The sequence below is a fragment of the Bombina bombina genome, chromosome 2, assembly GCF_027579735.1.
Source record: "Bombina bombina isolate aBomBom1 chromosome 2, aBomBom1.pri, whole genome shotgun sequence".
Lineage (NCBI taxonomy): Eukaryota > Metazoa > Chordata > Amphibia > Anura > Bombinatoridae > Bombina > Bombina bombina.
This window is the reverse complement of record NC_069500.1, coordinates 496,719,225-496,746,067: the sequence shown is the minus strand read 5'-3', so window position 1 is coordinate 496,746,067 and position 26,843 is coordinate 496,719,225. Positions and strand designations below refer to the sequence as shown.

At 40.3% G+C, this 26,843-nt stretch overlaps 1 protein-coding gene across 1 annotated transcript in view; it reads left to right on the top strand.

Moving 5' to 3' along the window:
- The window catches only part of NDRG2 (NDRG family member 2), a 266,724-nt gene extending 250,588 nt beyond the window's left edge, over positions 1–16,136 (top strand). Inside the window, exon 17 of the mRNA XM_053702227.1 lies at positions 14,374–16,136. Within this exon, the coding sequence (XP_053558202.1) occupies positions 14,374–14,519 (146 nt within the window). The 3' untranslated portion in view covers positions 14,520–16,136. The remainder of the gene's footprint in view (positions 1–14,373) is intronic.
- Positions 16,137–26,843: the final 10,707 nt, after the last annotated feature.

Below are 26,843 nucleotides of genomic sequence, written 5' to 3'. Positions count from 1 at the left end.
GCCTACCCCAGTCATTCTCTTTGCCGTTGTACAGGCAACATCTCCACGGAGATGGCTTAGAGTTTTTTAGTGTTTAACTGTAGTTTTTATTATTCAATCAAGAGTTTGTTATTTTAAAATAGTGCTGGTATGTACTATTTACTCAGAAACAGAAAAGAGATGAAGATTTCTGTTTGTATGAGGAAAATGATTTTAGCACCGTAACTAAAATCCATGGCTGTTCCACACAGGACTGTTGAGAGCAATTAACTTCAGTTGGGGGAACAGTGTGCAGTCTCTTACTGCTTGAGGTATGACACATTCTAACAAGACGATGTAATGCTGGAAGCTGTCATTTTCCCTATGGGATCCGGTAAGCCATGTTTATTAAGATAGTAAATAAGGGCTTCACAAGGGCTTATTAAGACTGTAGACTTTTTCTGGGCTAAATCGATTCATTATTAACACATATTTAGCCTTGAGGAATCATTTATTCTGGGTATTTTGATATGATTATATCGGCAGGCACTGTTTTTGACACCTTATTCTTTAGGGGCTTTCCCTAATCATAGTCAGAGCCTCATTTTCGCGCCGGTATGGCGCACTTGTTTTTGAGGACAGCATGGCATGCAGCTGCATGTGTGTGGAGCTCTGATACATAGAAAAGTCTTTCTGAAGGCATCATTTGGTATCGTATTCCCCTTTGGGCTTGGTTGGGTCTCAGCAAAGCAGATTCCAGGGACTGTAAAGGGGTTAAATATAAAAACGGCTCCGGTTCCGTTATTTTAAGGGTTAAAGCTTCCAAATTTGGCGTGCAATACTTTTAAGGCTTTAAGACACTGTGGTGAAATTTTGGTGAATTTTGAACAATTCCTTCATACTTTTTCGCACTTGCAGTAATAAAGTGTGTTTAGTTTAAAATTTAAAGTGACAGTAACGGTTTTATTTTAAAACGTTTTTTGTGCTTTGTTATCAAGTTTATGCCTGTTTAACATGTCTGAACTACCAGATAGATTGTGTTCTGACTGTGGGGAAACCAAGGTTCCTTCTCATTTAACTATATGTATTTTACGTCATAAAAAAATTTAGTAAAAATGATGCCCAAGATGATTCCTCAAGTGAGGGGAGTAAGCATGGTACTGCATCATCCCCTCCTTCGTCTACACCAGTCTTGCCCATACAGGAGGCCCCTAGTACATCTAGTGCGCCAATACTCCTTACTATGCAACATTTAACGGCTGTAATGGATAATTCTACCAAAAACATTTTAGCCAATATGCCCACTTATCAGCGAAAGCGCGACTGCTCTGTTTTAGAAAATTCTGTAGAGCATGAGAACGCTGATGATATGGTTTCTGAAGGGCCCCTACACCAGTCTGAGGGGGCCAGGGAGGTTTTGTCTGAGGGAGAAATTTCAGATTCAGGAAACATTTCTCAACAAGCTGAACCTGATGTGATTACTTTTAAGTTTAAGTTGGAACATCTCCGCGCTCTGCTTAAGGAGGTGTTATCCAATTTGGATGATTGTGATTATCTGGTCATTCCAGAACCACTATGTAAAATGGAAAAGTTCTTAGAGGCCCCGGGGCCCCCCGAAGCTTTTCCTATATCCAAGCGGGTGGCGTACATTGTTAGTAAAAGATGGGACAGGCCCGGTATACCTTTGGTACCTCCCCCCATATTTATAAAATTGTTTTCCTATAGTCGACCCCAGAAAGGACTGATGGCAGACAGTCCCCAAGGTCGAGGGGGCGGTTTCTACTCTACACAAGCGCGCCACTATACCCATAGAAGATAGTTGTGCTTTCCAAGATCCTATGGATAAAAAATTAGGTCTGCTAAAGATGTTTGTTCAGCAAGGTTCCCTTCTACAACCAATTGCATGCATTGTCCCTGTCACTGCAGCCGCGTGTTTCTAGTTTGATGAGCTAGGAAAGGCGATTATTAGTAATTCTTCTTCTTATGAGGAGATTATGGACAGAATTCGTGCTCTTAAATTGGCTAATTCTTTCACCCTAGACGCCACCTTGCAATTGGCTAGGTTAGCGGCGAAAAAATTCTGGGTTTGCTATTGTGGCGCAGAGCGCTTTGGTTAAAATCTTGGGCAGCGGATGCGTCTTCCAAGAACAAATTGCTTGACATTCCTTTCAAGGGGAAAACACTCTTTGGCCCTGACTTGAAAGAGATTATCTCTGATATCACTGGGGGCAAGGGCCACGCCCTTCCTCAGGATAGGTCTTTTCAAGACCAAAAATAAACCTAAGTTTCGTCCCTTTCGCAGAAACGGATCAGCCCCAAGGGCTACGTCCTCTAAGCAGGAAGGTAATACTTCTCAAGCCAATCCAGCCTGGAGACCTATGCAAGGCTGGAACAAAGGAAAGCAGGCCAGGAAACCTGCCACTGCTACCAAGACAGCATGAAATGCGGGCCCCCAATCCGGGACCGGATCTGGTGGGGGGCAGACTCTCTCTCTTCGCTCAGGCTGGGGCAAGAGATGTTCTGGATCCTTGGGCGCTAGAAATAGTCTCCCAAGGTTATTCTCTGGAGTTCAAGGGGCTTCCTCCAAGGGGGAGGTTCCACAGGTCTCAGTTGTCTTCAGACCACATAAGAAGACAGGCATTCTTACATTGGGTAGAAGACCTGCTAAAAATGGGAGTGATTCATCCTGTTCCATTAGGAGAACAAGGGATGGGGTTCTACTCCAATCTGTTCATAGTTCCCAAAAAAGAGGGAACGTTCAGACCAATCTTAGATCTCAAGATCTTGAACAAGTTTCTCAAGGTTCCATCGTTCAAGATGGAAACCATTCGAACACTTCTTCCTTCCATCCAGGAAGGTCAATTCATGACCAAGGTGGATTTCAAGGATGCGTATCTACATATTCCTATCCACAAAGAACATCATCGGTTCCTAAGGTTTGCATTCCTGGACAAGCATTTCCAGTTCGTGGCGTTTTCTTTCGGATTAGCCACTGCTCCTAGGATTTTCTCATAGGTACTAGGGTCCCTTCTGGCGGTGCTAAGACCAAGGGGCATTGCTGTAGTACCTTACTTGGACGACATTCTGATTCGAGCGTCGTCCCTTCCTCAAGTAACGGCTCACACGGACATTGTCCTGGCCTTTCTCAGATCTCACGGATGGAAAGTGAACGTGGAAAAGAGTTCTCTATCTCCGTCAACGAGGGTTCCCTTCTTGGGAACTATAATAGACTCCTTAGAAATGAGGATTTTTCTGACAGAAGCCAGAAAAACAAAACTTCTAGACTCTTGTCGGATACTTCATTCCGTTCCTCTTCCTTCCATAGCGCAGTGCATGGAAGTGATAGGTTTGATGGTAGCGGCAATGGACATAGTTCCTTTTGTGCGCATTCATCTAAGACCATTACAACTGTTCATGCTCAGTCAGTGGAATGGGGACTATTCAGACTTGTCTCCGAAGATACAAGTAAATCAGAGGACCAGAGACTCATTCCGTTGGTGGCTGTCCCTGGACAACCTGTCACAAGGGATGACCTTCCGCAGACCAGAGTGGGTCATTGTCACGACCGACGCCAGTCTGATGGGCTGGGGCGCGGTCTGGGGATCCCTGAAAGCTCAGGGTCTTTGGTCTCGGGTAGAATCTCTTCTACCGATAAATATTCTGGAACTGAGAGCGATATTCAATGCTCTCAAAGCTTGGCCTCAGCTAGCGAGGGCCAAGTTCATACATCAACCATCAGGGGGGAACAAGGAGTTCCCTGGCGATGGAAGAAGTGACCAAAATCATTCTATGGGCGGAGTCTCACTCCTGCCACCTGTCTGCTATCCACATCCCAGGAGTGGAAAATTGGGAAGCGGATTTTCTGAGTCGTCAGACATTGCATCCGGGGGAGTGGGAACTCCATCCGGAAATCTTTGCCCAAGTCACTCAACCGTGGGGCATTCCAGACATGGATCTGATGGCCTCTCGTCAGAACTTCAGAGTTCCTTACTACGGGTACAGATCCAGGGATCCCAAGGCGGCTCTAGTGGATGCACTAGTAGCACCTTGGACCTTCAAACTAGCTTATGTGTTCCCGCCGTTTCCTCTCATCCCCAGGCTGGTAGCCAGGATCAATCAGGAGAGGGCGTCGGTGATTTTGATAGCTCCTGCGTGGCCACGCAGGACTTGGTATGCAGATCTGGTGAATATGTCATCGGCTCCACCATGGAAGCTACCTTTGAGACGAGACCTTCTTGTTCTAGGTCCGTTCGACCCACTCCAGCTGACTGCTTGGAGATTGAACGCTTGATCTTATAAAAGCGAGGGTTCTCAGATTCTGTTATTAATACTCTTGTTCAGGCCTGAAAGCCTGTAACCAGAAAAATTACCACATAATTTGGTATATCTGTTGGTGTGAATCTGCAGGATTCCCTTGGGACAAGGTTAAGATTCCTAAGAGTCTATCCTTCCTTCGAGAAGGATTGGAAAAAGGATTATCTGCAAGTTCCTTGATGGGACAGATTTCTGCCTTGTCTGTGTTTCTTCACAAAAAGCTGGCAGCTGTGCCAGATGTTCTAGCCTTTGTTCAGGCTCTGGTTAGAATCAAGCCTGTTTACAAAATTTTGACTCCTCCTTGGAGTCTCAACCTAGTTCTTTCAGTTCTTCAGGGGGTTCCGTTTGAACCCTTACATTCCGTTGATATTAAGTTATTATCTTGGAAAGTTTTGTTTTTGGTTGCAATTTCTTCTGCTAGAAGAGTTTCAGAATTATCTGCTCTGCAGTGTTCTTCTCCTTATCTGGTGTTCCATGCAGATAAGGTGGTTTTGCGTACTAAACCTGGTTTTCTTCCAAAAGTTGTTTCTAACAAAAACGTTAACCAGGAGATAGTTGTGCCTTCTTTGTGTCCGAATCCAGTTTCAAAGAAGGAACGTTTGTTGCACAACTTGGATGTAGTTCGTGCTCTCAAATTTTACTTAGCAGCTACTAAGGATTTCAGACAAACTTTGTCTTTGTTTGTTGTTTATTCTGGTAAACGGAGAGGTCAAAAAGCAACTTCTACCTCTCTCTCCTTCTGGATTAAAAGCATTATCCGATTGGCTTATGAGACTGCCGGACGGCAGCCTCCTGAAAGAATCACAGCTCACTCCACTAGGGCTGTGGCTTCCACATGGGCCTTCAAGAACGAGGCTTCTGTTGATCAGATATGTAAGGCAGCGACTTGGTCTTCACTGCACACTTTTTCTAAATTTTACAAATTTGATACTTTTGCTTCTTCTGAGGCTATTTTTGGGAGAAAGGTTTTGCAAGCCGTGGTGCCTTCCATTTAGGTGACCTGATTTGCTCCCTCCCTTCATCCGTGTCCTAAAGCTTTGGTATTGGTTCCCACAAGTAAGGATGACGCCGTGGACCGGACACACCTATGTTGGAGAAAACAGAATTTATGTTTACCTGATAAATTACTTTCTCCAACGGTGTGTCCGGTCCACGGCCCGCCCTGGTTTTTTTAATCAGGTCTGATAATTTATTTTCTTTAACTACAGTCACCACGGTAACATATGGTTTCTCCTATGCAAATATTCCTCCTTAACGTCGGTCGAATGACTGGGGTAGGCGGAGCCTAGGAGGGATCATGTGACCAGCTTTGCTGGGCTCTTTGCCATTTCCTGTTGGGGAAGAGAATATCCCACAAGTAAGGATGACGCCGTGGACCGGACACACCGTTGGAGAAAGTAATTTATCAGGTAAACATAAATTCTGTTTTTCAATGGTCCCCCAATTGCAGTGGAAACAATAGAGTAGTTTATCTATACCAAACTAATTCGGGCAAAATGGGGGGTTAGCATCATGGGGGTTTTTTTAGGGGGGGAGGGAAGTTCAGCGGGCAAGAGTCGCTGGAGATGAAAAAAAGTGCAGGGGGGAAAGGAGGGGACGGAGCCAGTTAGAGTATCTGTCTGGTAAAACTTTGAGTCTCTAAGCTTTTGGGTGTAGAACAAGTAAAAGCCACTCCTGACAAAGTTACGTGTAAGGGGGGAAAACTAATATATATTTTAGTCTCATTATATATAGTATAGAATGTAATTATGGAGTGAGTTGAGGTGGAACCAAAAGCAAAAATCGCTATATAGAAGCTTCTTTAGGTCAGAGCCTCTCTGGGGAGCTATATAATATAGTTTGCACATCTCGTGATTTTAGTATAAAGCAGATAAGGCAGGAGAGAGAGACTATAGACGCAAGTCATGTCAACTGAGTAAATACCTATATAAAATGTTTGGTAAATATAGGAAGAAGTATGGAAGCAACCTATCTACCCTTAAATGTATTTACGAGCCATTATTTCTTGAGAATAAAGACCACCAAGAATGCAAGGGTTGCTGTAAATTGAGGCAGATTAGAGCGTATCATTTGGGGAAAGCAGTGCCATATATCTAAATAAGCTTAGAAATTTCCAGTTCTGAATTGCAGGAAAGGTAGGGTCAATCTAATAAAGAGAAAGACAAAGGGTTTACCAGGATTGCATTTGTGGATCAATATTAGCTCTAGTGTAAACCTTGATACTGAAACCCATGGTACAATAGTATTCTCCAGATATCATCAATAAATTTGATGGCTATAAGAATTATAATGATTGGGAACTAGCCTAATGTAAAAGTTTGTCATAAGAAAGATACAAGAAATAGTCCTGTGACTCATACCATAGACCACTGATACTAGAGCATGGTGTAATAGTCTGAGCCCCAGGATATATATATGACAAGCATCTATGTAGATAACATGAGAGTATCCCCATATATGAAATTAAGTATTGTATAAAAATGGATGTACAGTGAAACACAATTGCATAACTGCGCATGTAGAGATAAGTATGGAGCCATGAAAGCACTTGGATAAGGAAGTAAAGCTACACATATGTTAAGGAATAAATAATATATATATATATATATATATATATATATAAATATATATATATATACACACATATACATACACATGTACATAAAATACAATAGGTGTACTCTAAAGTTTTATGTGGCTATAGGGAAAGCGATATTAATAACATCAATAGTAAGACCAGAGATGCAGATCAGAACTTCACTTGTGCTAGCAAAAGCAATAAGACTTATCTAGGTAGTTGCCCTTCATGTTAAACAGGAATCAGTTTATATGTTTTATAGCAGTAATAGGCCACCTCTTTATGTTTACAACAGGACTAGGCAGTGGGCAACAGTAAATATGTATACACGTACTGTCAGACATGACAAACTTTGCAACTCATCTGCATTAATCTATACAGTATTGTCTGCAAAATATATGGTATATATATGATGTATAAAAGCTTATGGGTAGAACGTTGATGGGAGAGTGGGAGCCTTTGTAGCTCAGTACCAACATATACAGCTTTGTATTAAAAGAAAAAGAAAATAAGAGATGGTATAAACATTAGGGTATACAATGGTGTGAGTAAACATTTTATGGAGTGGAGCTTTAATAGAAACGGAGCTATTTACAGAAGGAGTGCATCAGCCCTTTGAGTGTCTATAAAGGGTTCAGTGTGGCTATCTGGGTTGTGCCTCCAATTAGTGATAATAGGAGACTTGAATACTGTTGTATTCTGCTACTAGATAGGAGTTCAGCCTATGCCAAGTCTCGGTAGTAACCAACCCATTATAGGTAGGGTGATGTACAGCCAGCGTAGCAACATAGAAGATCTGGGTCATCCTCCACGAGCAGCCCGATGGCTCGCCGCATCAGCAGACGGTTATCTCCTCCAACATTCCTGGCCATCAACTCAAGTGCAATGGCAGTCTCCCGAGAAATCTGCAGCACACTTGGGGCGCTGAACTCAAAAAATATCCAGCCGTGCTGCTCCATGTTAAATTTCTTGAGAGACTCTCGTGTCATGTTTAAGCGTGTGTCTGCTTGAGGTGCGATATTCTCTGCCTCCAAGTGTAGCAGTGCTGAGACTCCCCGAGGGGGGCCGGCCGCATCCACCCCCGCAGGGAACACAGCAATAGACATAGAGTGCTCACCGCTATTCTCCAATTTGGTAGGTAAGGTTTCCTCTCCTCTCTGTGCATCTAAATGACTCCTGCCTTGCGTCTGGCTCCACTGCAGTCTAGCTTTGACTCAGAGGCTGATTTCAGGAGGGCTGTGAGGTCATTAAATTGCTCCTGCATCCGCCTTTCGAGCATTCCCAGCAGGATCTGCACCATTATATGGAAGTCCTCGGCTGATGTTATTTCCATTTTTACAGATGCGAGTGTGATTAGCGTAGCTGTAGTTAATCTGCTGATCTGTCTCCAATTTTTAGTGCTTGCGGCTGTACTTTGTATCCACGTGGCTGCACCGGAGGACCCAAATCTGGGTTAATTTCAGATCCCAGGCTTCCGTTCTTGGCTTACAGCTTGATTTCTGGGAAGAGCTTGCAAGGGTCTTCTTCAGGGTGATTGAAATATATAGAGAGCCAACAATTTGCCCCCAATAGTAAAATGAAGAGCCGGAGCTGTTGCAGCGTGTGTCCAGTTAGTTTAGTAGTTGGCTCGGCCCCCCCACCCCCCTCTCTTATTCCTTTTTATTACCTCACTGCTTGGCTACACGTTAGACTGAGGTATGTGTAAGATCGGAGGAGTTTTATAGGGCTCTTGGGTTTGGGAATCTTTTCCTCTTCCTAGTGGTAGAGAAGAGTAATTCAACGCAGTAATGGATCATGGGACTCTAACCACCATATAAAAAAAAAATTATCAGGTGAGCCTAAATTGTTTTTCCTGGACTGCTTCTCACAAATTACTGTCAGCAGTTCAGTATTCATTTTCAGATCTTTATGTTCCTCTTATCAACTTGACGACAAGAACTTTTTAATTTGAAAATAGAACATCTTGGAAATGTATTTGACCATAAACTACCCACAGAAGTACTGCCTAGTCATTAAAAAATATATTAGATAATATCCTGGATTTTACTAGTTGGATACATCTGATTATGGACCTCCTTTCACTTGATTGCTTAGAAACAAGGGAAAAAGAATCATAATAATAAGTTGGACTCTCTAAGACTAGGATTAATAAGGTATTATTTTTATATATTCTTCATTTGCACAGAAAAGCATAAGCTCAACAGGTCCATATAGCAGTACTCCACTAGAGTGTATGAAAGTATTTAGCTATATTTATTACTTGAACTTTGCATCATTTAGCTTATTACAGCCAACAAGATTCCATAAAAACAATATGCATCACCAGAAGTTTAGCCAGTTAGAATTAATTAATTTACCATGTAGACTATTTTTCAGTAATCTGAGAAGAATCCTATTTATATCTGTAACACAATTTTTTTTTAAAATCCATAAATCATTTAATTTTTAAAGGATTTTTTTGTTTTTTATTTCTACATTGAGAAACATGAGTTTAAATGGATTCCAGAATTAATCTAAGAAGCTAAATGGGCATCAAACCCAGAATTTTCTTTCCAGTTTACTTCCGTTATTTTTGCTTCATTCTCCTTTATTCTCCTTTATTAAAGGTGAAGAAATGCACTGCTGGGAGCTAGCTAAAAACATCAGTTATCCAGTCACAAGAGGCATATATGTGCAGTCACAAATCAGCAGCTAGCTCCTGAGCCTACCATTCCAACAAAGGATACCAAGAGAATGAATCAAAATAATATAAGTAAATTGTAAAGTAGTTTAAAATATGCTTTTAATCAGAATAATGAAATATTTTTTTTGTTTCATGTCCCTTTAAATCAAATTTCCGGCATAACAAAATATTGCTGCTGGAAATTGAAGGATCAGCTTATGGCAACTTTCTAAATCCTTATTTCTACCATTGATACAAATAAACTCCCACATTGTAGTCATTCATCATCATCTACCGCCATCATTTTCCAGAGCAATTGGAGAGTAGTTTTGGTAAAGAATAGGGTGGGCGGGGTTGAGACAACCATCCTTTCTCTTGATTTTAAGCAGTTTTTATCAGTCATAAAATTGACTTTTTGTCGATCTAAAAAAGCCTTGGGTCTATAGCAAACAGTTATTAGGGGGAACACTGGTGGTTAGAGTTAGTGTAATTCATGCATGTTAGTAGCGTTTACTTGCTCCAGATGTGCTAGCTCTGGATTTAGCTTTATGTTTTGGTGTCATAGATTTATATGGCAATAGCAATGTGGGATAAATATCTTACAGTGTTGAAAATACATTAAAGTATATATTTTTATTTACTATCTTTTCAGATTCAACTAAGTGTATTCATGATTTTTTTGATAGAGCATTTCCCTGTGCTTTCTATAACTTTGTGTTTTTTTCATTTGGTGATGTTTCTGTGTTAAGAAGTAGTTCTAATATCCTTAGACATAAAATAATATACTTAGGACATAAAACGCCCTATTCAAGTAAGGAAGCCTTTAGTTAAACTTAAGTAACTTCAAGACCTCAAGATTTTATTATGAAAGGTTTAGATATATGCAGTAAAACATTTTTACTATATTAACATTTTAAGTACAAGTTTTATTTTCTGTGAACGTTTCCTTTCAATTGAACTGACAGTATACTCTAAAATTTGTTTCCCTTTAATGAATTTTCAGTGACTTGTTTCTACCAGCTGGAGAGTATAAAATGTATGGGAAATTGCTTCTTTATGTTTGTTATTCTATATGAAATAGTGTTGTTTTTTTGTTTTCTAGTTGAAACCACAATCCATTTTAAATGTATTGAGCTTCCATGGAAAGTGGACACTCTCTTATGTTGTTGTTTTTATCTCTCTTATATTTTTTTATTTATTTTTTTATTTATTTCTTGTAACCACTGTATGTTATCTGTTTACCCAAAAGCCAGTACTCCAAAGGAGCAATTGATAGTGCCTATCTCTCTTAACCCACCCCCTTCCCGGGATTGTAATTTCTTAGTAACTTTCATATTTGCATAGCTTTTCTATAACCAGTACTTAAGTACTGATTATTATTTTTTTTTTGTGTTGGTAAGGATACAACTGGCATTAGCAGATATTTCAACTGGCAAATAAAGTTAAAGGATCTATTTGTAAACAATTTTATACACTCCAGCAGGTACAATGGAGCTCATGAAATACCCAATGCACTGTCCCTTAAGATTAACCTTTTTTTAATAGCAGATATCATCATATAGAAATGATAGATCACAATAAAACAAAATAAGTGACACAATTAGTAAATATTATTTTTTGCTTTTTCACTGCATTTTGTGTTTTGCACTATTTATACACAATGTATCAATGGCATCACAGGAGACTATCTTCCATTCATACTACATATCGGTGTATAATCTAAATTCTGTGAAATTGTTGCAGTACAAGATTGCTGAAATTGTAGGTGAATCACGTAGTTCTGTAAAGAATCATCACGTAGTTCTGTTAAGAAAAAGGATTGTGTGGATCGTTTCCGAGCAGGGTTTCTGGCTAACGGGCCCTTTTTTATCTCATTGACACTGACCAGTTCTCTTGGATACCTTGATGCATCCTGAATGTGTTTAGTCAAGACTTGACAGGCAGTTTCCTATTTTGAGTGCAGATATCTCAAATTCTTCTCATTTCTTGGTGTAGTAACACAATGTCGGCCTCAAGTGCCCCTCCGTTTAGGTTTAAATCACCCCCACAATGCCTAGTTTGTCGATATTGTAGGTATCAAATTGTCTGAAGAATATTAAGAAATTATCTTGTACTGCAAAGTGTTTTGCCTTCAACAGGCCAACAATTTGACCAACTGTCTATAACGACAAGTCACTTAAAGGGACACTAAACCCAGTTCTTTTTCTTTAAAGGGACATGAAACCCAAAAAAAATTCTTCCATGATTTAAGTAGAACATACAATTTTAAACAACTTTCCAGTTTACTTCTCTTATCAAATTTCCTTCGTTCTCTTGGTATAATTTGTTGAAAGAGCAGCAATACACTACTGGTTTCTAACTGAACACATGGGTGAGCCAATGACCATCTTTTTATATATATATATATATATATATATATATATATATATATATATATATATATATATATATATATTTTATATTCATCCACCAATCAGTAGCTAGAATCTAGGTTATTTGCTGCTCCTGAGCTTACCTAGATAAACCTTTCAGCAAAGGATAACAAGAGATGGAAGCAAATTAAATAGATGTAAATTGGAAAGTTGTTTAAAATGATATGCTCTAACTCATGAGTGTCTAATTATGAGTGTTCTGTCCCTTTAATGATTCAGAGCATACAATTTTAAGCAACTTTCGATTTTTTTTTTTCTCCTATTAATTTTTTCTTCGTTCTATTGCTATCTTTATTTTTATTTTAAAAAAAAAAGCCGGAATGTAAAGCTTAGGAGCCAGCCCATTTTTTATTCAGAACCTGGTTTACTCTTGCTTATTGGTTTGCTAAATATAGCCACCGATTAACAAGCGCTATCCAGTGTGATGAACCTAAAATTGGCAGGCTCCTAAGCTTTACGTTCCTGCTTTTTAAATAAAGATACCAAGAGAATGTAGAAAAATGTGATAATAGTAAATTAGAAAGTTGCTAAACATTGCTCTATCTGAATCATGAAAGAAATCCCTTTAGAGGGACATGAAACATTTTTTTTCTTTTCTTTCAGGATTCAGATAGACCATACAATTTGTAAACAACTTCTAATTTTCTTCTAGTATCACATTTTCTTTGTTTTCTTGGTATCTCTTGTTGAAAAGCAGGGAGGTAGGCTCAGTTATGTGTACATTTTTGGAGCACTATATGGCAGCAGTTTTGCCTGCCATGTAGTGCTTCAGACAAATTTAATAATAGGTGTACATTAAACTTTTTTTTTTTTTTTAATTGTATGCTCTGTCTGAATCACAAAATAAAGATTTTGGGTTTCATATACCTTTAATTGCTATAAAAGTGCTACACCGCTCTGCGCTATAGAAACTAACATCTCGGCTGTATGCTGCTAGCTCCGAATCAAGCTGATCTTAAATTGGTATGAACAGATTGTGCTCCCTTCCAGAAATTAAAAGCAAAATTATTTGTAGTTTAAAGGGATATTAAACCCAAAAAAACTTTCTGTGATTCACATAGTGCATACAATTTTAAATAACTTTCCAATTTACTTCTGTTATCAAATTCAATAATTGTTAAAGGGACAGTCTAGTCATAATTATTAATGTCATGATTCAGATAAGGCTTATCTGAATGCATTTGACAGTTTTTCAAAGCTAGAGGGCCTTCATATGTGCCATATACATAACATTGTGCTCACGTCCGTGGAGCTACTTATGAGAATGCACTGATTGGCTAAAATGCAAGTCTGTCAAAAGAACTGAAATAAGGGGGCAGTCTGCAGAGTCTTAAATACAAAGGTAATCTGAGATAAAAGTATTAATTTAACTGTGTATATGGAGTGGGTAATAAAGGGATTATCTATCTTTTTAAACAATAAAAAATCTGGAATAGACTGTACCTTTTTTAAGGCAGCAAGGAAGTAGGTGGGAGTTAGGTTTTAATTGTTCATCTAGGTGTAAATAAACTGACTCATAATGAAGTTGTAGTCCAACAAGAGTTATTTAACCCCCTCCCACTGTTAGGACGTTCCATGTTAGGATGGCATGGAACATCCTAGCCATTCTGCTGTAATGAAGCCATAACGGCTTCCTAACTGGGATCGTAGGCTGGAGGGTGTGCCTAGCGTTATAGGCACTCTTTTCCCCATCCCCCCACCCCAACTCGATCCATCATTGAAATGTGATCAGGTAATTTCAATGTTTACTCATTTGTTTACATCTTAACTTTGCTCCAATGTAGTACAAGTCCTGGCAGGAAAGGGTTAAACTAGGAAATTGTTTAGATCATGTTGCTTCATCTGTCATTTTCTGCTGTTTTACCCGTTTATGGACCGGAAGTAGGCAGAATGCAGCATATAACAGAGTCACAATCTTTAGTCAAAAGGTAGCAGGTTCAGGAGATGTGAGGAAGCATTTTTATTTTTTTCAAAAATGATGGTAGATTTGTGCAATAAACTTCCAATAGAAATGGTAAACACAAGGACTGTAAAAGAATTGAAAATTGATTGGAACATGCATAGCACTATCTTTAGAAATACGTATTGTAAAATGGGTAGATTTGATCTTAATCATTTAAATTTTGACTTTACTGTCCCCTTTTATAAAAACACTGTACCATTAAAAACAATTTATCTCACAGTGAACAGCTTCAGCTTAAACATTTTCAAAGATTTTACTAACAAACTATATATTCAATGTTATTTCACATGCATGTTAGAATTTTTTATTATTTTTACTTTGTAATTGTCTCCTTTAAGCATTGGGAATTTAATATACACTTTGAAACAGTAATGAGTTTTATGTTTAAGTAACTGTGTCCTTCTCTCTCCCATCCCTTATACCCATCCTTACTCTCTCCAATTCACCTATCTGTGACTCAATGCAGTGGCTTCGTCATGCATGACTCGTCTTTCTCGATCTCGAACCGCCTCTCTCTCCAGCGAGGGGAATCGCTCACGCTCTCGCACCCTGTCTCAGAGCAGCGAGTCGGGGGGAGGACCTCCAGGACCCCCAACAGAGGTGACATGCTGAAGTATCCGGACTCTGCTGACCAGTGATTGACCCACGCCCTCACCCTGACTGACCTCGGTTTGTGGGGAGAAGCATCTAACTATCCCATTGGGGGCCGAACTAATGATGCTAATTCAAAAAACAAAATGCAAACGTCACATGGGAAATAACCAAATGTCTGTATCTGTCTCTTTGTTTTACTCACTCTGTTTACTTCTGTTTTATCCTGTATTATTTCATTTATCCTTTATTTTAACCCTCTCCCTTGTACTATCTTTTTATTAGAATTAACATTTCTTTTCTATATTATTCCTTGCCCTTTTGCATCTGTTCTTTTTGGATCTCCATTCACATTTTCCAATTTTTTTCATCAGGCAGACCACAGAACATTGTGTGACATCTCCCCTTTAATCATTAACATTTCTTATACCGCTAGCTAGGTGGCTTTTCTGTCCCCCTCTTTTGCACATAAGGATAGGTCATAATATGGTTTAATATCCTAACACTGTATGAGGTTCACTCATATATTATATGTCTGTGTCTATGAGAAGCTGAAGGGGTTCATAGATTTGAGGGAAGACCATATTGGCTTAACTACTGGAAACCCATTTAAGGTATTGTTTAGTCATAAAAATAGAGCTGATGCAAACCATATCTCAAAATGCGCATATATATATATTTATATATATATTTATATATATATTTATATATATATATATATATATATATAATATTGCATATTTATAAAGCCCATACTTCCTTTAGCAGGACCGTATTTTGATTGGCTCTACCTTGCAGTATATCGCTTGCTCATGGTAACGATCATTAGTCTTAGGTGAAAACATTTACAAAAAGCACCATATAAAAGCTTCTTTCATTGGGGGCAAATATTTTATATAAGTTAAGTACTGTATGGAGTTTCTCACCTTCCATACAGCATGATGTGGTCACCTCCCAATGACGGACACAGTCTAATAACGTTACCTGTATATTCTCCACCATCTGATAACAAGATGACCTAATTTAGGGAGACTGATGGGTGGTTATATCGAGCAGAACGTGCCTATAATAGTTGGCAAATAAAAGTTTACTTTATCCTGCCACCAGCACCTCAAATCTGTCTTTAAAACCTCTAAGCCCACCAGTGGGAAATAAATGTGGGCATCTCTTAAATTTGCTGCCTTCCAACTGAAACCACCAATGATCCAAATAAGTGCAATTTGAGTGGTAGACATTGAAGTTTGCTTTTTTCTGCTAAGGCTCTTTTTCATTCACCCATTGCTTACTGTAATTCCTCCTGTAGCTCCCCATAACTGTCTTTCAATACTCTATTACATATTAGGTTAGAAGGCATCGTGGGTCTCATACAAAGGTGCTTCTGTGCTATGATACAGTTTAATGAGGTTCTGAAGTTGCAGCTTTGAGTGCTGATGGATATAATTTTAATGCATTGTGGGGAAGAGGGAAACGAGTGACCTGCTCAAAAGCAGCTCTATGAATTCAGTTGGGACATGGATGTATAGATTGGGGCTCCCTGCGTAGGAATCATTTTGTGGTTCTCTTCTATTTTTATGTCTGTTAGTTTAATATTTTTTTTCCTGACACAGAAAAAAAAAACAATAAAAAAATTTTAAACTACCTTTTTTAGTAGATTTTTGATGTGTTTAATTTTGTTTTTGTTGTAATTTGAGATTATTATTATGCACAGAGATTTTGTAATGTACTCAAACCATAGATCAATGTTTACTATATCAAACATTTGCTCTCTTTCTTGTGATCAAAATTTAGATAAATGACTAGGGGTGTGGTGTATGTTCCTTATAGCACATCTATATCCACTCAGTCTGTATAAATTAACATTCATTCATACAATGAAGGAACAGTGTACTCAACATTTGCCTTTCAAGCATTTGAAAGAGTGGTTATATTTTAAAAAAATTATGGAGGAAATATTAAAGGGACAATAAACACCAAAAATGTTGTTTAGAAAGATAGATAATCCCTTTTTCTTAAATGGAAAGAGTCCACAGCTGCATTCATTACTTTTGGGAAATAAGAACCTGGCCACCGGAGGAGGCAAAGACAACCCAGCCAAAGGCTTAAATACTCCTCCCACTCCCCTCATCCCCTTTCGTCCCAGGATTGGGGTTGTCAGGTGCCGTTTTTGTTTTTACTACTGTAGTCCATATTTATATATCCTCTATCCAGTTAGGGAGGATTCTGATGCTGAGACTGTGCTAATTTCAGATTCAGTTACGGAGGATTCTGATACTGAGACTATTTTGATTTCTGTGTCTGGGGATGAATCCAAATTGGCCTAGTTGACACTTGTCAACCAGTTTTGTTCCGTATGCCATTTCAGAGGGCCTGGTTCCTCGGGCTCGGGGAATCAAGGGACTGCTGAGCCATCCGCCTCTGCGGGTCCTGTCCTCCGAGAGGCGAGTTCCCTACCAATTCATACTTCTACACATGCAGTTGACCCAGTTTCTGATTCCTCCATGCAGGGTGGCGTGTTCTCCCCCCCCCCCCCACATGCAGTTGACCCAGTTTCTGATTCCTCTATGCAGGGTGGCGTGTTCCCCCCCCCCCCAGAGGTTTTCGCTTCCACATAATATTGGCGATTGTTCGTCTGCAGAGTCCAGACGTTTATGTGAGAATGTGCTTGTGCCCTATTGTCCCGGGCCTTCCGCCTTGGGGAGGGGCCTCTACAGTTCCCTGCATGTGTAACTGTCCCTTAGTGTTGTGCCTTTCGTTACAGGATTGCGCGCCTTCGCTTATTGCTTAGACGTGTTTCAGTTCTTGAATGACCCTATCGTTTCCAGATACAGAGATTTCTTTAATGTAATTAGCAAAAGTCCATGAGCTAGTGACGTATGGGATATACATTCCTACCAGGAGGGGCAAGGTTTCCCAAACCTTAAAATGCCTATAAATACACCCCTCACCACACCCACAAATCAGTTTTACAAACTTTGCCTCCCATGGAGGTGGTGAAGTAAGTTTGTGCTAGATTCTACGTTGATATGCGCTTCGCAGCAGGCTGGAGCCCGGTTTTCCTCTCAGTGTGCAGTGAATGTCAGAGGGATGTGAAGAGAGTATTGCCTATTTGAATTCAATGGTCTCCTTCTACGGGATCTATTTCATAGGTTCTCTGTTATCGGTCGTAGAGATTCATCTCTTACCTCCCTTTTCAGATCGACGATATACTCTTATATACCATTACCTCTACTGATTCTCGTTTCAGTACTGGTTTGGCTTTCTACTACATGTAGATGAGTGTCCTGTAGTAAGTAAGTCTTATTTTTTGTGACACTCTAAGCTATGGTTGGGCACTTTATATAAAAGTTCTAAATATATGTGTTTAAACATTTATTTGCCTTGATTCAGGATGATCAATATTCCTTATTTTTATTTCAGACAGTCAGTTTCATTATTTGGGATAATGCATATGAATAAATCATTTTTTCTTACCTTAAAATTGACTTTTTTTCCCTGTGGGCTCGCGGGGGCTGAAAATGCTTCATTTTATTGCGTCATTCTTGGCGCAGACTTTTTTGGCGCAAAAAAAAATTTTTTTGTCATTTCCGGTGTCATACTTGTCGCCGGAAGTTGTTCGTGTTTGCGTAATTTTTTTTTACGTTTTGCGCCAAAAATGTCGGTGTCACCGTATGTGGCGTCAGTCTTGGCGCCAAAAGCATTTAGGCGCCAATAATGTGGGCGTCTTTTTTGGCGCTAAAAATGTGGGCGTCATTTTTGTCTCCACCTTTTTTTCACATTATTTAAGTCTCATTTTTCATTTGCTTCTGGTTGCTAGAGGCTTGTTCATTGGCATTTTTTCCCATTCCTGAAACTGTCTTTTAAGGAATTTGATAGATTTTGCTTTATATGTTGTTTTTTCTCTTACATATTGCAAGATGTCTCAGATTGACCCTGGATCAGAAGCTACTTCTGGAAAAACGCTGCCTGATGCTGGTTCTACTTGTGGTAACTGTTCCTCCGGCTGTAGTTTGTGATGAATGTCATGATAAGCTTGCTAATGCAGATAGTATTTCCATTAGTAATATTCCATTACCTGTTGCTGTTCCATCAACATCTAATACTCAGGATGTTCCTGTTAATATAAGAGATTTTGTTTCTAAATCTATTAGGAAGGCTATGTCTGTTATTCCCCCTTCCAGTAAACGTAAAAGGTCTTTTAAAACTTCACATTTTTCAGATGAATTTTTAAATGAACATCATCATTCTGATTTGTCTTTTTCTGATGATGATTTTTCTGGTTCAGAGGATTCTGTCTCAGATATTGACACTGATAAATCTTCATATTTATTTAAAATGGAATTTATTCGTTCTTTACTTAAAGAAGTTTTAATCGCATTAGAGATAGAGGAATCTAGTCCTCTTGATACTAAATCTACTAAGCGTTTAAATTCGGTTTTTAAACCTCCTTTAGTTATTCCGGAAGTTGTTCATTGTTTTGTACAGGCTTTGGTTCGTATAAAACCTGTCATTAAGTCAATCTCTCCTCCTTGGAGTTTGAATTTGGTTCTGGGGGCTTTACAAGCTCCTCAGTTTGAACCTATGCATTCTCTGGATATTAAATTACTTTCTTGGAAAGTGTTGTTCCTTTTGGCCATCTCTTCTGCTAGAAGAGTTTCAGAGTTATCTGCTCTTTCTTGTGAATCTCCTTTTCTGATTTTTCATCAGGATAAGGCGGTGTTTGCGGACTTCATTTAAATTTTTACCTAAAGTTGTGAATTCTAACAACATTAGTAGAGAAATTGTGGTTCCTTCATTGTGTCCTAATCCTAAGAATTCTAAGGAAAGATCGTTACATTCTTTGGATGTAGTTAGAGCTTTGAAATATTATTTTGTAGCTACTAAAGATTTCCGAAAGACTTCTAGTCTATTTGTTATCTTTTCCGGTTCCAGGAAAGGTCAGAAGGCCTCTTCCATTTCTTTGGCGTCTTGGTTAAAGTCTTTGATTCATCATGCTTATGTCGAGTCGGGTAAAACTCTGCCTCAAAGGATTACAGCTCATTCTACTAGGTCAGTTTCTACTTCCTGGGCGTTTAGGAATGAAGCTTCGGTTGATCAGATTTGCAAAGCAGCAACTTGGTCTTCTTTGCATACTTTTACTAAATTCTACCATTTTGATGTGTTCTTCTTCTGAAGCAGTTTTTGGTAGAAAAGTACTTCAGGCAGCTGTTTCAGTTTGATTCTTCTGCTTATAATTTCAGTTTTTTTCATTATAAGATTAAAACTTTATTTTGGAGTGTGGATTATTTTTCAGCGGAATTGGCTGTCTTTATTTTATCCCTCCCTCTCTAGTGACTCTTGCGTGGAAGTTCCACATCTTGGGTATTTATTATCCCATACATCACTAGCTCATGGACTCTTGCTAATTACATGAAAGAAAACATAATTTATGTAAGAACTTACCTGATAAATTCATTTCTTTCATATTAGCAAGAGTCCATGAGGCCCACCCTTTTTTGTGGTGGTTATGATTTTTTTGTATAAAGCACAATTATTCCAATTCCTTATTTTTTATGCTTTTGCACTTTTTTCTTATCAACCCACTTCTTGGCTATTCGTTAAACTGATTTGTGGGTGTGGTGAGGGGTGTATTTATAGGCATTTTGAGGTTTGGGAAACTTTGCCCCTCCTGGTAGGAATGTATATCCCATACGTCACTAGCTCATGGACTCTTGCTAATATGAAAGAAATTAATTTATCAGGTAAGTTCTTACATAAATTATGTTCAGTCTGTAAATTAGATTGGTGCACCTCATTAGACGTGGGGATGAAGTAATCTCCTGATTGTCATTTGTTTGAGATCTTTCCCAGTTTTGAAAGATAGGGCTCCGTTTGGCTCGTCCTGCAGGTAGGCCTGTGTCTTTTTGGGCATTAACCTCCAGGTTGCCTTATATTTTATTTATATCCAATGGGATGTCTTATTTGTTTTTTTTTCCTTCGGGAGCCTTCTGGGATTGATACTCCTATTACTTCTTCGGAAGTTGTTTTGGACATGTTAGTCCTATGTTAAAAATGTCTGTTTTCAGTTTTTTTCCCCTATGAGGGAGAATTTATGCAGCATGCCGGTTGGAACCCTAGGTGCGCAGGCTGGTCCTGTCAGGTTCGTTCGGTCTTACGGCTGTTCAGACACGTGGCGCTGTTCTGCTCGGCTGGTTCGGTAGAAGCGACGAGTGCTCAGGTTATCATTGTTTTTCATGTTCAACTAAGCATTCGAGAGGAACTGTGGGTCCATGAGGTGGGAAGGGTTGTTTCAGTCCTTATAGCCTTCAGTCATAGATGGCCGGGCAGGGGAGTTTTCTGCTGCGTCACTCTGACATCTGATTTCATCAGAACTTAGTTTTCCTCCCCCATGTGGTGGAGGGTTGGAGGGCTTAATAACCCTTACCGCAATTCAGCGGTTTGGCCTTTATTTTTAAGCCTCTGGATTTGTCCTTTTGGGCTTGATCCAACAGCTTGTACAAGATAGCTGTCTAGCTTGCGGAAGGTTTGCAGTTTGAATCCAGTTGCAGCTCTTGACACCTTGCAGGTGTACGTGTAAGCTGTTTATAGTGTATCTAGATGCAGCTCTTACTCTTTGACGTGTACGGTTTGTCTGAGTTATGAGACCTTTGGGTCGTCTTCCATTGTCTCCGGGTTAGTGGATCTCCTTTTAGGGATCTGTGTTTCCGGGTGATGGTTGTTCCCTGCGGGGACTTTGTTTAGCTCATGATTTTCCGGAGCTTGGTAGGCTTCGTGCCTTTTCTCTTCCTTGTGCCCTCCTGCTTGTGCGGAGGTGATAGGGAGACTAGTCCTGCTAGTAGGATTTTTTTGACCTTGAGGTATCCCTTGGTTGTCCTGAGGCTTTGAGAAGTATCTTCATATGACTTACTAGCCTTGCTCCTTGGAGCGTTGGACTTTAGCTAGGGGTGGTTCCTTCCTTTGGTCGGGGCTTTTGAGTTCTTCTCGCTATCCGGATTCTCTGGATATGCATCCATACCCTTGTCTGGCTTTTTGGCCAGTTGGGGTGTTTAGTTCTAGGGTAAGGGTTTTTTAACACACATGGTTAATTAAGAGACACTTAGGTGTTTTTCTAATAGGCCTCAAAACATCGAGTAAGGTGGGAGGGGCCTATTTTCACGCCTCAGTTGAGCAGTTTCTTTTCCTTAGAGACATCCAACTGCTTCTCCAGTGGTTCCTGCTGTGTTTGAGGGCTGTAAAGGAGGTTTTGTCCCCACAAATCGTTCTAAAGGGCAGGTAGGTGCTGAAAGTTTTTTCAATCCGGTTTTGCCATTAAGGGGTTAATTATTTACTTGCATAGCTGTGCAAAGTTACTAAGGCTGTAAGATACTACTGTAAAAATTTTGTTAAGTTTACAACTTTTTTACTGTTTTGCAGAACTTGTGCAACTTTTTTTCTCTTAAAGGCACAGTACTGTTTTCTTTCTAAGTGTTCTTTACTTTGATTACAGTGTTTTCCAAGCTTGCTTGTTACATTACTAGCCTGTTTAACATATCTGACACCAAGGAAAATCCTTGTTTCATATGTTTGGAAGCCATTGTGGAACCCCCTCTTAGAATGTGTCCCAATTGTACTGATATGTCTATAAATTATAAAGAACATATATTAGCACTTAAAAATAGAGCAATAGATGATTCTCAGTCAGAAGTAAATGAGGGTTCGCCATCTAGCTCTCCCCAAGTGTCACAACCAGTAACGCCCGCACAAGTGACGCCAAGTACCTCTAGTGCGTCGAGTTCATTTACTTTACAAGACATGGCCACAGTTATGAATACAACCCTCAGAGGTTTTATCCAAACTGCCTGGTTTACAAGGAAAGCTGGACAGCTCTGGGTTAAGGAAAAATGCTGAGCCGTCTCATGCTTTAGTAGCTGTATCTGATATGCCCTCACAAGGAGGGATTTATCTGAGGGAGAAATTTCTGATTCAGGAAAGAAGCTTCCTCAGACAGATTCTGATATGACGGCCTTTAAATTTAAGCTTGAACACCTCCGCTTATTGCCTAGGGAGGAATTAGCAACTCTAGATTGTGACCCTATAGTGATCCCAGAGAAATTGTGTAAAATGGATAAATACTTAGAGGTTCCTGTTTACACTGAGGTTTTTCCAGTCCCTAAGAGGATTGTGAATATTATTGCTAAGGAGTGGGATAGACCAGGTATTCCGTTCACTCCCCCTCCTGTTTTTAAGAAAATGTTTCCCATATCTGACTCATGGCAGACAGTTCCTAAGGTGGAGGGAGCTATTTCTACTCTGTCTAAGCGTACAACTATACCTATCGAAGACAGTTGTGCTTTCAAAGATCCTATGGATAAAAAATTAGAGGGTCTCTTGAAGAAAATTTTTGTTCAAGGTTTTTCTCTCCAACCTATTGCGTGCATTGTTCCTGTAACGACTGCAGCTGCTTTCTGGTTTGAGGCTCTAGAGGAGGCTCTTCAAATGGAGACTCCATTAGGAGATTATGGACAGAATTAAGGCCCTTAAGTTGGCTAATTCTTTTATTACAGATGCCGCATTTCAACTGGCTAAATTAGCGGCAAAGAATTCAGGTTTTGCCATTTTAGCACGCAGGGCGTTATGGCTTAAGTCCTGGTCTGCTGATGTGTCATCTAAATCTAAACTTTTGAACATTACTTTCAAAGGTAAGACCCTATTCGGGCCTGAACTGAAAGATTATTTCAGACATCACTGGAGGGAAAGGTCATGCCCTCCCTCAGGATAGATCAAGTAAGATGAGGACCAAACAGAATAATTTTCGTTCCTTTCTGAACTTTAAGAGTGGTCCCGCTTCAGCTTCCTCTACTGCAAAGCAAGAGGGGAATTTTGCCCAATCCAAGTCAGTCTGGAGACCTAACCAGGCTTGGAACAAGGGTAAACAGGCCAAGAAGCCTGCAGCTGCTTCTAAAACAGCATGAAGGGGTAGCCCCCGATCCGGGACCGGATCTAGTAGGGGGCAGACTCTCTCTCTTCGCTCAGGCTTGGGCGAGAGATGTTCACGATCACTGGGCTTTAGAAATTGTGTCCCAGGGGTATCTTCTGGAATTCAAAGACTCCCTTCCAAGGGGGAGATTTTACATTTCTCGATTGTCTGTAAACCAGACAAAGAGAGGCGTTCTTACGCTGTGTAGAAGACCTACATACCATGGGGGTGATCCGCCCAGTCCCAATAGAGGAACAGGGGCTAGGGTTTTATTCAAACTTGTTTGTGGTTCCCAAAAAAGAGGGAACTTTCAGACCAATCTTGGATCTCGAAATTCTAAACAAGTTCCTCAAGGTTCCATCATTCAAGATGGAGACTATTCGGACTATTCTACCTCTGATCCAGGGTCAATATATGACTACCGTGGACTTAAAGGAAGCGTATCTACACATCCCTATTCAGAGATCACCATCATCAATTTCTCAGATTCGCCTTTCTAAACAGGCATTACTAGTTTGTGGCCCTTCCCTTCGGGTTGGCCACGGCTCCCAGAGTTTTCACAAAAGTGCTAAGGTCCCTTCTGGCGGTTCTGCGACCACGGGGCATGATGACATTGTGTTGGCTTTTCTGAGAGCTCTCGGGTGGAAGGTGAACATAAAAAAGAGTTCTCTCTTCCCTCTTACAAGAGTTTCCTTCCTAGGGACTCTGATAGACTCGGCAGAAATGAAAATATTTATGACGGAGGTCAGAAAGTTAAAACTCTTATCCACTTGCCGAGCTCTTCATTCCATTCCTCGGCCATCAGTGGCTCAGTGTATGGAGGTAATCGGACTCATGGTAGCGGCAATGGACATAGTTCCTTTTGCCCGTCTACACCTCAGACCACTGCAACTATTCATGCTCAAACAGTGGAATGGGGATTATGCAGACTTATCTCCTCAACTGCATCTGGACCAGACCAGAGATTTTCTTCTCTGGTGGTTGTCTCAGGACCACCTGTCTCAGGGAATGTGCTTCCGCAGGCCAGAGTGGCTCATTGTAATGACAGATGCCAGCCTGCTAGGCTGGGATGCAATCTGGAACTCCCTGAAAGCACAGGGCTTATGGTCTCGGGAGGAAGCTCTCCTCCCGATAAACATTTTAGAACTGAGAGCGATTTTCAATGCGCTTCAGGCGTGGCCTCAGCTTGCTGCGGCCAAATTGATATAAGCTACAGTCGTGATGTTGTCCGACTGAAACCTGATGAATCATCAGGGAGGAACAAGGAGTTCTCTAGCAATGATGGAGGTAACCAAAATAATCCGGTGGGCAGAGGATCACTCTTGCCATCTCTCAGCAATCCACATCCCAGGAGTAGAGAACTGGGAGGCAGATTTTCTAAGTCATCAGACTCTTCATCCGGGGGAGTGGGAACTCCATCCGGAAGGCATTCGCCCAGCTGATGCAATGGGGCACACCAGAATTGGATCTGATGGCGTCTCCTCAGAATGCCAAACTTCCTCGTTACGGGTCCAGGTCCCAGGATCCCAAGGCGGTACTGATAGATGCTCTAGCAGTGCCTTGGTCCTTCAATCTGGCTTATGTATTTCCACCGTTTCCTCTCCTCCCACGTCTGGTTGCCAGAATCAAGCAGGAGAGAGCTTAAGTAATTCTGATAGCTCCTGCGTGGCCACGCAGGACTTGTTATGCAGACCTAGTGGACATTTCCTCGGTTCCACCCTGGACTCTGCCAATGAGGTGGGACCTTCTAATTCAAGGGCTGTTCACGCATCCAAATCTAATTTCTCTTCGTCTGACTGCTTGGAGATTGAACGCATGATTTTATCAAAGCGTGGTTTCTCTGAATCGGTCATTGATACCCTGATTCAGGCTAGAAAGCCTGTCACCAGGAAGATTTATCATACGATTTGGCGCAAATATCTTTATTGGTGTGAATCCAAAGGTTACTCGTGGAGTAAGATTAGGATTCCTAGAATATTGTCTTTTCTCCAAGATGGTTTGGAGAAGGGATTATCTGCTAGTTCTCTTAAAGGTCAAATATCTGCTTTGTCTATTCTACTTCACAAACGTCTGGCAGATGTCCCAGACGTTAAAGCATTTAGTCAGGCTTTGGTCAGAATCAAGCCTGTATTTAAACCTGTTGCTCAGCCATGGAGCCTAAACTTAGTTCTTAAAGTTCTTCAAGGGGTTCCGTTTGCACCTATGCATTCCATAGATATTAAGCTTCTATCTTGGAAAGTTTTTTGTTTTTAGTAGCTATCTCTTCGGCTCGAAGAGTTTCTGAGCTATCTGCTTTACAATGTGATTCCCCTTACCTTGTTTTCCATGCAGATAAGGTGGTTTTACATACCAAACCTGGGTTTCTTCCTAAGGTTGTTTCTAATAAGAATATCAATCAAGAGATTGTGGTTCCTTCTTTGTGTCCTAATCCTTCATCTAAGAAGGAACGTCTGTTACACAATCTTGATGTGGTTCGTGCTTTAAAATTCTACTTACAAGTAACTAAAGATTTCCGTCAAACATCTTCTTTGTTGTTTATTCTGGTAAACGGAGAGGTCAAAGGGATACGGCTACCTCTCTTTCCTTTTGGCTGAAAAGCATCATCCATTTGGCCTATGAGACTGCTGGACGGCAGCCTCCTGAAAGGATTACTGCTCATTCTACTAGAGCTGTGGCTTCCACATGGGCTTTTAAAAATGAGGCTTCTGTTGAACAGATTTGTAAGGCGGCGACTTGGTCTTCGCTTCATACTTTTTCCAAATTTTACAAATTCGATACTTTTGCTTCTTTGGAGGCTATTTTTGGGAGAAAGGTTCTACAAGCAGTGGTGCCTTCCGTTTAAGGTCCCTGTCTTGTCCCTCCCTTCATCCGTGTCCTAAAGCTTTGGTATTGGTATCCCATAAGTAAGGATGAATCCGTGGACTCGATACATCTTACAAGAGAAAACATAATTTATGCTTACCTGATAAATTTATTTCTCTTGTGATGTATCGAGTCCACAGCCCGCCCTGTTTTTTAAGACAGGCATATATTTTTTTAAACTTTCAGTCACCACTGCACCCTATGGTTTCTCCTTTTTCTTCCTAGCCTTCGGTCGAATGACTGGGGAGTGGAGCTAAGGGGGGAGCTATATAGGCAGCTCTGCTGTGGGTGCTCTCTTTGCCACTTCCTGTAGGGGAGGAGAATATCCCACAAGTAAGGATGAATCCGTGGACTTGATACATCACAAGAGAAATAAATTTATCAGGTAAGCATAAATTGTTTTTTTTTTTCCAGTTCCTCTTTTTTGTATGCTTTTTACTCCTTTTTACACCTCACTACTTGCCTATACGTTAAAACTGAAGTGTGTGTGTGGTGGGAGGTGTATTTATAGGCATTTTGAGGTTTGGGAA